Source organism: Siniperca chuatsi, linkage group LG10 (genome assembly GCF_020085105.1).
Source record: "Siniperca chuatsi isolate FFG_IHB_CAS linkage group LG10, ASM2008510v1, whole genome shotgun sequence".
Lineage (NCBI taxonomy): Eukaryota > Metazoa > Chordata > Actinopteri > Centrarchiformes > Sinipercidae > Siniperca > Siniperca chuatsi.
This window is the reverse complement of record NC_058051.1, coordinates 542,045-553,266: the sequence shown is the minus strand read 5'-3', so window position 1 is coordinate 553,266 and position 11,222 is coordinate 542,045. Positions and strand designations below refer to the sequence as shown.

The window sequence follows — 11,222 nt, the reverse complement described above, 5'->3', positions numbered from 1 at the left end:
AGTTTCCCTTCAGGATCAATAAAGTATTTCTGACTCTGATTCTGATGTGACTTTCAGAAGAAGCAGGCGTCCAGTCCAGACCGGATCACTCTGTACGGCCTGATGGTCAAACCCATCCAGCGCTTCCCTCAGTTCATCCTGCTGCTGCAGGTGAGTGGCCGACACACCTGTGGGGGTCCGACACACCTGTGGGGGCCCGACACACCTGTGGGGGCCCGACACACCTGTGGGGGCCCGACACACCTGTGGGGGCCCGACACACCTGTGATGGCCGTCGCACATCAGCACGTCTCTCTGCTGCACACATGACGTCCAGTCCCTGCCATTCTGTTGTAATTCAGCTGCAGCCAGGTGGACGGGAGGCAGGTGGGACGTCACCTGGACGTTTATCAATGAATCATTCTTTTATGTATAAATGACTTAGAACCACTGTTTGATGACATCACGCAGGTCCGTCACTAAACCAGCCAAACTTTAAATCCAGTCACCGAGTTTCAGGTGGAGTCAAGTCAGTTTTATTTCTCAGATGGCAGTCTCTACAGCTGACCACGCCCTCTGTCCTCAGAGGTGAGGAAAAACTCCCCAGGAACCCTTTAACAGGGAACCAGTGGTAGAAAGCTCAGGAAGAGCAGCAGAGGAGGGATCCGTCTCCTGGACGGACAGACAGCGTTTAACCTGCAGGTCTGCTCCGCTGCAGATCAGTGCTGACTTGGCTCTGTGGTTATTTTCGCACTGACAGTGGCGTATTTTCAGACAGGAAGTCTTTCAGGAAGGTGGGGAGCGGTCGAGTGGAATATTTGGTTTCATTTTGAGGCCTGAAACTTTGTGCTGGAGTTTCTGACAAGAGGAAGTAAGAGGCAGTCGCTCCCGTCTGCTGCAGTGTTTGGAAGATAGAAACAGGCCGACGTTCGTCACGTTCAATTCACTTAAGGTTTATTTATAGACATGCGGCGCACCACTCTGCTTCATTCACCACGTGCTTTAGTTTCCAGTTAATGACTCGCCACACATACCACGTACACATCATCATCGCCGTCGTACAAAATGCCATTTCTCTTAGAGTTCAACCTTTCTGCCCACTGATGAGTTCAAATGAAAGATTTGAGAGATGATTGTTAAATGATCTGTTCTTTATGTATGGGCGCTGATATACAGGGGATGTGAGAGGGACTCTCTGTACGTTCCCTGCCACCTTCGGGTGAGTTCACACTCTTTGCTGTTGCTGTTGTCGTTTCAGGACATGCTGAAGAACACTCCGAAGTCCCACCCCGACCGGCTGCCCCTGCAGCTGGCTCTCACCGAGCTGGAGACTCTGGCCGAGAAGCTCAATGAACAGAAGCGTCTGGCCGATCAGGAGGCCGAGATCCAGCAGCTAGCCCACAGCGCGGGGGACCGCAGCCTCAACAAGGTGACACGTGATGCGCTATAATGCACACGCACGAGATTTCTGAATGAACAGGGTCCATCACGACAGCGTGTCTGTTACATTTACATATTTCTTGTGTTCACATGAACTGTTTTGTGTTGATGGTGCCAGAGGATAGATCAGCCTCCGGTGGCCATGAATATCCTCAGTTTCATATTGAGCCACATCTATCAAAGCGTTAACTTGCCTGCAGACTTAAAGCTGCATTTTGTCAATTGTTGGAGTTGGGTTGTTACAGAGCTGCCGTTCAGCAGAACATCAGTTTCCACTCCAAACAGGCTCTACAGAAGCTCACCTACTGGTTTCTAAAGCTTGACTGAGGATCTGCTGTAATCAGTGAACTGCTCTGTGTTTCCAGCTGCTGAACTCGGAGCAGAGGCGGCTGATTCAGTGCGAACTGCTGACGGAAATTGTTTATGGCGACAAAGGTCAAGTTCTCAAGTCGAAGGAGCGAAAGCTCTTCCTCCTCAACGACAGCCTGATCTGTGCCAACGTCAACCTGAAGTACGTCTCTGCTGAACCTGAAGCTCTGATCCCTCCCGCTGTCTCTTCACAGTGTGTCCGGCTGATATGAGAAGAGTTTAGGTTTAGAAGAATGTGTGATCGATGTCATGGAAAGAAACAGTCAAGCAGTTTGTCTCATGTCCTGCACAGAGGTCGGTCAAATACATGCTTAGCCTAGCTTAGCACAAAGAATGGAAGAAGGGGGAAAGTGCTAGCCTTGCTCCGTCAAAAGTCAAACTCCAAAGCTTGTTATTTACATGTTAATTATTGTAATTCAAATCTACATGTGGACATGAGACGCAGCTGCTTCTGGAGCTTTACAGTTGTGATGCGTCTCACAGAATGAGTTACGAGGTTTCAGCTCTGTCGCAGCACTGAACAAAAACCGCTGTGAAGTTACGGGGAGTCAGTGGGGGCGAGGGGCGAGGGGCGGGGGCTTTACATGATGAGACAGAGCAACTGCCATGTAGTGAACATGTTTGTCCACCAGGGGTCCCCCTGACATCAGCAGCCTGGTTCCTGTTGGTCCCAAGTACTCGGTGAAGTGGTCTTGCCCTCTGCTGCAGACTCAGGTGGTGGAGGTGGGACAGGACAGTCTGCAGAGCCGGGACAGTGTCATCGCAGCCCGACGCCACAGCTCCACCTCCAGCACCTCAGGTACACCCACAGCCCGACATCTGGCCTGTCAGCACACACACACACACACACACACACACACACACACACACACACACACACTGTAAATACAATGCGTGCACAATAACTCACAGAGTTCATGCAAACATGTATTTATTTGCATCTTTTTGTTTTTCTTGTTTGTTGCATATTCGGTATATATATAATATATAATTCAGTTTTCACTTAAACAGTTCAACTCTAACCAACTGAGACATTTAAAAAGGTGATTGTTACATTTCCTTACTGTGTCTTTAAATGATGAATTTTAAAAGCCTGAAGTGGGTTCATCATTTGGCTCTTTCACATTTAGAGCTAATCTGAGCTGATGAAGGTCTACAAACTAAAACATTGCTATTACGTAGATAAACTGAGCGCAGGTGACTGATTATTATTATTATTTGCTTCTGTTCGGTCCCTGAAGGCCTGAAATGCAGGACATGCTTATTGTAGCCATTCAAAATTGCCACTGACGTAGTTTTCTGTCCATTACTGACGGTGTCAGTACCGATGTTCACTTGCACTTGTGGCTGAATCAGCACAGTGGACGGCGTCAGACGGCGTCAGCGTTTAGGTGTAACGCTGAATGCGGCTCCCTGTGTCTCAGGTAAAGTGTTCCTGGGCCCCCCCAGACTGTACCAGGAGCTGGAGGAGCTGCAGCACGACCTGGCTGTGGTGGAGGAGGTGTCTCTGCTGGTGGGCACGCTCCATGGAACCTACCAGGTAACAGCGCTTCCTGCTCTCTATAAAACACCTTGATAGCCATTCTTCAAACTGCAGCAGTCTGACCGCTCCATCCTTCCCTTCCCCTCTCGTGTCGCTGTGTCAGAATCTGAACACCACGGTGTCTCAGGACTGGTGTCTGGCTCTGCAGAGGCTCATCCGTCTGAAGGAGGAGGAGATCCAGAACGCCAACAAGTGTCGCCTGCGTCTGTCTGTACCAGGAAAACCTGACAAGTGAGTGTCAGCAGGTTGATGCGGGGCAGGCTCGGGTTCAGCTGTAGTCAGCCGTGGATTTTTTCATGTCCATTATACTTTTTGCTCCCAGGTCTGGTCGTCCAGTGAGCATCATGGTGGTCTTCAACACTCCCAGCCCCCTCAGTAAGATCTCCTGGGTGAACCGGCTCCACCTCGCCAAGATAGCTCAGAGTAAGTTCAGCTAACATCAGTTAGCTAACATCCGTCGCCGTCACTGACGTTCTCACAGTGAAACGAATCCACTCTTTAATTCTTAGAAGATTGTAGATTTCGTGTACATTTTTGATTTTTCTGACTTTTTTTCAAAAGAGACTTTTATTGTGAAAAGCCACTGCTGCTGCATTTAGACCACAGGACACTAAAGCGATCCCACGTGCGCTGTGTGCCAGAAGTGAAACATGCAGCTCGTTTGTGCTGAGCCTCGTGTTGGACGTCTTGTGGTTTTGAAGTTATTGTCCAGTGAACCACTGGCTGCTTTCTGCTTTCTGTTTTCCCTTTTGGTTGAAATAGTGAGTTACGTTAGAAAACGATGTCTGCCTCTCAGTCGCTGCAGATTTGTCCTCAGCTTTATTTAGAGGATGTAGGCAGCTTTGCTTTGTGAAACGTGGTCAGACTGAGTCAAATCTACATCAGTAAGGTTTTGATGCTATGGTGCATGCCCACATCACGTCGTTTATACAGCACAGCTGGACTGTGGAGAACATCAGCAGCCTGCTCTGTTAAAGCTGCGTACAGAATATGATTTTCTAATTTACTGCATATTACAGTTACTGGACAAAACCTCTAGTTGCTCGTTGTACAGTTGTATTTTCTTTAATAACCACTTAGAAGTGATCCTTGTTATGTTATGTGTTTATGATATAAAATACATAAATATATATAATATCAGCTGATTTATCATTATCTGATTGTTTTAAAACTCAAATGATTGATGCCAGTATCGATCTCAAACACCGGCACCAGTCGCGCTTTAATCCCTACTTTTGCTTTCCAACCAAGCAAAAAATCCAGCAGAGTCTCTGGCTTAGGGCCCCCCCCCCGATCCCTTGGGCCCCTGGGCCTGTTCAGTGATCAAACCATGGTCCAGTATTTAAAAACCTGTGTGTGGTTTGTCTGCTCAGGACAGGAAAACACTCCGGGCTGGGAAAGTGCTGAAGAAGATGGGAAGACAAAAGCTCCATTTAGTTGTCCACTGTTGACCTGCAAACTTCCTGTGTCCTCCTCCAAAACACACACCCTGAAGGTGAGAGCTGCTGCTGGTCACTGATATAAACATGTGTGTATGTATAAATATGAGGCCCTGTTAGTACTGTGTTTGCTCAGTGTGCATCACTCAGCCAAACACACGCCTGTGAAGAACTGAGGTTTACATCAGACTGAGGCTGAATGCAGAGGAGGTTCCAGCCTTTCAACATCAAAATTCATTTTAGCAAAACAAACCGTGAAAAAGCATTAGAAGATGATGAAACTCTCCAGGACCAGATCCGTCTGTGTTTGAGGCTGTGCCCATGTTTTAACGGAGGGGCGATCACACAGAGATGCGTCACCAGTAAAACCATTGTTTGTTCCTGCTGCCTGAGCAGCCAGGTGAACCTCTCTGGTGAGTGCGATGCCTTGCAACCTCTATTTCTTCTGCTGCTGAGCTTCTTTCGAGCCCAGATAAATTAGTTTCCCTCTTCCACTCCTCCTGCTCAGCTATCCTGGACTCTGTAGCCCCCCTCAAATATAGACATCCCAAAGTTAAATCCCATCAGTAGTTGGACGATTCAACCCGTGCTCTTCGGCAGGCTTGTCGGAGAGCTGAGCGGAGATGGAAAAAAGATCACCTCTCACTTTCATTTGAAATATTTAAAAACTGTCTGGCTAATTTCAAAGCAGCAGCCAAAAAAGAGATAATCAGTAAACACTCTCACAGACCTAAAATTCTGTTCAGCACTATAAACTCAATCCCTGTATCTCTCACGATGTTGAAGCAAAATATTGTCCTGTCACAACTGCAACAATTCCTGCATACCAACAAGATGCCTGATCCATCAGTCAGGGTTCAAAGCCCTCCGCAGCACTGAAACAGCTCTGTTAAAGGTGACAAATGATCTGCTGATCTACTCTCTGTTGACTCTGGGGAAAAGGCCATCCTGGATTTACTAGATCTTAGTGCTGCCTTCGATACTGTGGACCATGACATCCTTTTGACACGTCTCGAACAGTGGGTTGGTATTAAGGGTAAAGCACTAAACCGGTTTAAATCTTATCTTAAACGTAGGACATTCTCTGCGGCTATGGCCGGTCACCCATGGGGTCCCTCAGGGATCCATCCTGGGGCCGCTTCTTTTCTGCCCGTACGTGCTCCCTCTTGGAAACATTATTAGGATGCATAGCCTCTCCTGTCACTTTTACGCTGATGAATGTCAGCTGTACCTCCCTGAAATCTAGGGATTCCCTACAACCTCTCCTGGACTGTTTCGAGGACATTAAAGGCTGGATGGCAAATCATTTTCTTCAGCTAAACAGTAATAAAACTGAAGCAATTATCTTTAGTCCATCTAAGCCCAGAAACCACCTCACCAGTAAGCTATACCTCACACAATATGTAAAGTCGCATGCAGAAAAGATAAACAGATCAGTTATGTTGTTAAAAATAGTTACTACCAGCTAAGAACCATTTCCCAACTTAAGCCTCTTCTGTCTTTCCATGATATGGAAAAAGTAATCCACGCTTTCATTACATCACGACTGGATTATTGTAATTCCCTTCCCCAGTCTTCATTAACTCGCCTACAGTTGGTCCAAAATGCAGCTGTAAGGATGTTGACTGGTGTCAAAAATCACTCCAGTCCTAGCCTCTCTTCATTAGCTTCCTGTTCATTTTATATCACAGACCGTATTCACTGGCACTCAGCGCCGAAGTCTCTTACATCTGTCAACAAGTCTCTCTTGTATGTCCCACGGTTTCGACTTAAACTAAAAGGTGACAGAGAATTTGCGGTTGCTGCTCCAAAATTGTGGAACCAGCTGCCGTTAGATATTAGTTGTGCCCCCTCCATCTCTGTTTTTAAATCTAGGCTCGGTGTTATTCATTGGCCTTTTTGGCCCACTAATCTTTTAATCGGTTGTCATGTCTCTAACTCTGTATTTTGTCCTTCTGTACTTTAGATTTTAACGTTCTTTTGTACAGCACTTTGTTCAGCTTAAGCTGTGTTTAAATGAAACAAACAAACAAACAAATACATGCATAAATAAATGCTAAAACAAATATAGAAATAAACAGATACTGTAATTAATACAGAAATTAAAGCTAGAAGTAATACAGTATTTAAAAAAATAATTAATTAATAAAAGAATAAATATATAAATAAATGCAGAAATAAATAATTAAATGCACAAATACATGCTGGTCATCAATCAAATCATAAATAAAGGTAGGAGTTTTGTGTAAATAAATGTATGTATTCATTGTTCCTACAGTGAGGTTATTACTTCCTACCTCAAAAAGATTTAGACACAGAAATTTAGAAATAAATACATGTAGTTTAATTGACTCTATGGGGGTGACTGTGGGGTTCAATTCAATTCATTCGAATCCCTCCCGGGATCACTGCTGCACTTCCTTCCCGTCTCTTTGTCCTATTTTCTGTGCGGTAATTTTGCGATCACAACCATGAAAGTTGTGATTGATGAAAAAGGTCTCCATCTGGGCTCGCAGCATATTTGATGCCTCTTTCTGCACATGTGTGAAAATGAGCTTCTCCTGTCCTGCTCGTATTTCTGGTGTCCAGGAGTCCCGCAGTAATGAAGCATGTCTGTTTCTGTTTGTGTAGCTGGAGGCAGCTCTTCACAGTCCGTCTCAGTCCAGCCTGCTCGGTTTCTGCACTGCCAGTACGTCCTTACCACAGGGTTACCTCTGGGTGAGTACCGTTAGCTACAGCACTGCTAACGGCCAGCAGTAGTTCTGGTCATTCGCCTCTGCTGCCCCAGTTGATTTCAGATTTGTGGTAGTGAAGTTACAGTCTCACCTTTCTTCATGATTTTTGCATCTATAGTTTCATAATTATTAGTTTAGCACAACTCACTAGTTTCCTCCCTTTTTTGTAAACAAAGAACAAATATTTTCCTGGAAGCAGTACAAGGCGTGGCCTGTAGACTGCACATTTTGAATGGGAATTGAATTTTCAGTGCGCATCGAGTATTTCCCTTTTATCACGTTTGAACTGTAGTTTGAATATCGAATCACCAAACTAAGGAGGCGTCTGTCCCCCTGTTCAGAAGACATAACTTTCTTTCAGAATCTAATATGAATATTCATCACATATGTTGGTTTATATATAAATATATGTACATCATATTTTAGTAACTCCTTCAGATTCAGATTCATTCCTATAATACCAGACAGGTCGGCCATCTTCCTCTGGAATACCGAAGGACACGTTATCGTCGTTATCTGTCGAAGTCTTTGTCATCACGTTTATTTCATGAGGTCAAACTCTTTTCTTTTATATGTGTATTTGTGCCATTTTACATGACAGTTGTCTGCTGGTTTGAACCTTTATTTACCCTGAGATAAGCCGGCCCCCTTTCTGTTGCCATGGTGTTCAGGTGGCTGGTGGAGGAGGCAGCTCCAACCATGGCCAAGTGGAGATCTTCTCCCTGAACCGAGCCACTCCTCGCCTGGTCAAGACCGTCCCACTGAGGGTCCCAGTCCTCTGTCTGGAGTATGTGAAGGAGCCGTGTCCCAGCACAGAGGAGAAGGAGGCTGAGAAGACCCAGACCGCAGCCAAGATAGGAAACATCATCTGTGCCGGCCTGCAGGACGGCAGGTCAGTCCCTCTGCCAGCTCCGTGTCCGCAGACACTAACGGATCTCATCTGCTCCAGTCAGTGTCCAGCTTAAACAAACACATGCAGCATGTTCATCAGAGAGCTTTGGAGGTGTTGGTGGGTGTATTTTCGAACTTTGGACAGAGCCAGGCTAGCTGCCCCCCCTCCAGTCTTTATGCTAAGCTAGGCTAACCACGTCCTGAGTCCAGCCTTGTACTGAACACAGACTGAGAGCCATCTGAACATCTGACTCTCACAAAGAGAGATAAGAAGTGTTGAACTACTGCAGTGTAATGTGTCTCCTTGTTTTGCAGCATCCACGTGTACAGCAGCGTGGACACAGCTGTTCAGTGCCTGCTGACCTTGGTGAACCCTGACCGCAGTCCGGTCCTCAGCCTCAGACACTCGCTGTCTTTCCTCTTCGCTGGACTGGCCAACGGCAAAGTAGCCGTGTACCACAGAAAGACCGGAGGTGAGCGCTCTCTGCTGGTTTACACGTCAGAGTGCAGATTACGCTGCAGTAGTTCTGAACCGTTCTTCCCCTCAGAGAGACTGTGGGACCTGGACTCGTGCAGGCTGGTGCCTCTGGGCTCTCAGCCGGTCTGCAGTCTGCTGACACTTGAAGACGCTGTATGGGCCAGCTGTGCCAACCAAGTCACCGTCATCCAAGGATCCAGCCTCTGCACACAGGTAGGCCAGTTCCCCTGAGCCCCCCCACCTGTCACACCTCCGTGTGGCCTGGAGATCTGATGCACTCTGTTGATGTTACCAGTGTTTCACACGTGCAGAGGGCACGGCAGTGAAGGAAGCTCGTACTGTGCAGCTCCGTGTGCCAGAGCCTCCCGGCTGCTGGCTCACAGCGCAGCACTGCTGCCCTAGTTTTCCACACAAGCTGAAAATCTGTTTAGCTTGTGTGAAAAATTCAAATAAATTCAAATCATTTCGTTAAGTCAAATCTTTCATTTGCCACAGTAGTGATCAACTCAGTGTGTAGTTTCCTTTTCCATCTCCATGGCGGTTTCTACGTTTCCCCTCCCCCTCCGTCAGTCAGGTCACTTCCTGTCGCTGGCGGCCCCGTGTCGGCGGCTGGTGTACACGGATGGTGTGTGTGCTGCACTTGCTGTGTGTGAGCCTGACTGACAGACGGGCGTGTCTGCAGCTAACAGGCTGCCGCACCGGAGGCTGCAGCTCGGGCTCCGCGGGGAAGGCTGGGAAACTGAATCGAGGAACGTGATATTTTGATCGCTCGCTGGTGTTTGTGTGAGCGTTTGCACTCGTGCTTTTGCTGAACACAAGACCTTTAATGTGACTACTGTTAGTCTCTGTGAAACTGCCTAAAGAAAAGCTGTTGAGTGGGTGAATGTGAAGAAAAGAAAGAACAAACACCTTTCACTGACATGTCTGATTACGTAGAAGGTCATTACTGGCTTTTTGCCACACGTACAGTTTATGGTGCAGAGTCAGATTTGACGATCTGAACCAAACAGCTGCGCAGAACGAGCGAGTGGCGCGCTGTCCTCGTCTGTGTTAGTGCTGGTCATGGAAAACCGCCATGGTTGGAACCCGACGGCTCTCAGACCCCTGAGCACCCACTCACAGAGTCTCGGTGTGGGGGTGTTATGTTCCTGCACTCACTCGTCCTAAACTGGTAGCTAGCTGTCGTCTGCAAGCTACTAACGGGCAGACTCATGTACCAAGGGGATTTTAAAAAGATAAAAACTGTATAAACTACTTACATGCGGCTTTCAGTGACGTCCACGCTGCGTCCCCCCCCCCCACTGACCGGTTATCCTGCTGGCCCGCTGTAACCCTCGCCGCCTCGCTGCTCACGTCTCTCCGCTCACACCTCATTATAAAAGAGCTCAGTTGTCTTCAGTCCACCTGCTTTAATATTCATACCTCTGAGTGAGGCCGTCCCCCTGTCTGTCTCTGTCTCTGTCTCTGTCTCTGCTGTAGGGTTTCGAAGCCCACGCCGATCCAGGCTGCAGTGTTAGCCACATGGTTCGCTCAGGCGGGGGGGTTTGGATGGCCTTCACCCAGGGCTCCTCCATCCACCTGTTTCACACAGAGACCTTGGAACCACTGCAGGAAGTCAACATCTCCACCCGCACCACCCATCTGACACCAGGCAAGGCCAAACAACACGTTAGCACCCGAGCCGGATGGAAATACAGAGAGCGAACACTTTGCTCAGTGACTGAAACGTCCAGGTTCTGGGGGGTGGAGATCCAGGACTTTGACACGTACTCTGAGGGTCCTGGATCAGGACTAGACAACACAAAACATGGACTGTGGTCATGTTAATGGTTGAATGTCTGTTTGTGCTGCAGGTCAGGTTTGTGTGTCCAGCCTGCTGATCTGCCAGGGCCTGCTGTGGGTGGGGACCAGCCAGGGCATCATCCTCGCCTTCCCTGTGCCCACGCTGGAGGGCATCCCCAAGATCACAGGTCAGTGCTGAGTCCGGCAGCTCCCCACATCCTCCTGGTGCTGCATGTGCTCGTTATTCCCTGAAGGCGGTTCATTTAAAACCTCTGCAGCGTGACATCACGAGCACATGGCGTGTCCGTGTTGAATAAGGCACCGAAGCGACTAAAACGGGGAACTGAGCCCCAACAGCAGCCAGTTCAAGACAGGAACCAAAACAGTAGATTTATTTTGCCAGTAATATATTTTACTGCATTTGTCACACATTGAAGACAATGGCGAACCTGAAGCCAGTGTGTTCCCTGTGCAGTGAGCACTGACCTCTGATCAGCCTGCTGGAGGTCCTTTAGTGTCTTGACGCTGGATTAAAGCTCCCAGACGTTGATTGGGTTGAAAAAAGG

General features: G+C 47.8%; 1 protein-coding gene across 5 annotated transcripts in view; it reads left to right on the top strand.

Annotated features, from left to right (window-relative positions):
- LOC122883716 (rho guanine nucleotide exchange factor 10-like protein) overlaps positions 1-11,222 on the top strand; it is a 31,305-nt gene that overhangs the window by 17,429 nt on the left and 2,654 nt on the right. For all 5 annotated transcript variants that reach the window (XM_044212793.1, XM_044212790.1, XM_044212792.1 and 2 more), the window contains 14 exons: positions 58-150; positions 1,238-1,408; positions 1,785-1,930; positions 2,421-2,587; positions 3,213-3,328; positions 3,435-3,562; positions 3,654-3,754; positions 4,705-4,826; positions 7,402-7,488; positions 8,177-8,397; positions 8,712-8,869; positions 8,945-9,087; positions 10,354-10,525; positions 10,728-10,844. In XM_044212793.1, the coding sequence (XP_044068728.1) occupies positions 58-150; positions 1,238-1,408; positions 1,785-1,930; positions 2,421-2,587; positions 3,213-3,328; positions 3,435-3,562; positions 3,654-3,754; positions 4,705-4,826; positions 7,402-7,488; positions 8,177-8,397; positions 8,712-8,869; positions 8,945-9,087; positions 10,354-10,525; positions 10,728-10,844 (1,942 nt within the window). The remainder of the gene's footprint in view (positions 1-57; positions 151-1,237; positions 1,409-1,784; positions 1,931-2,420; positions 2,588-3,212; positions 3,329-3,434; positions 3,563-3,653; positions 3,755-4,704; positions 4,827-7,401; positions 7,489-8,176; positions 8,398-8,711; positions 8,870-8,944; positions 9,088-10,353; positions 10,526-10,727; positions 10,845-11,222) is intronic.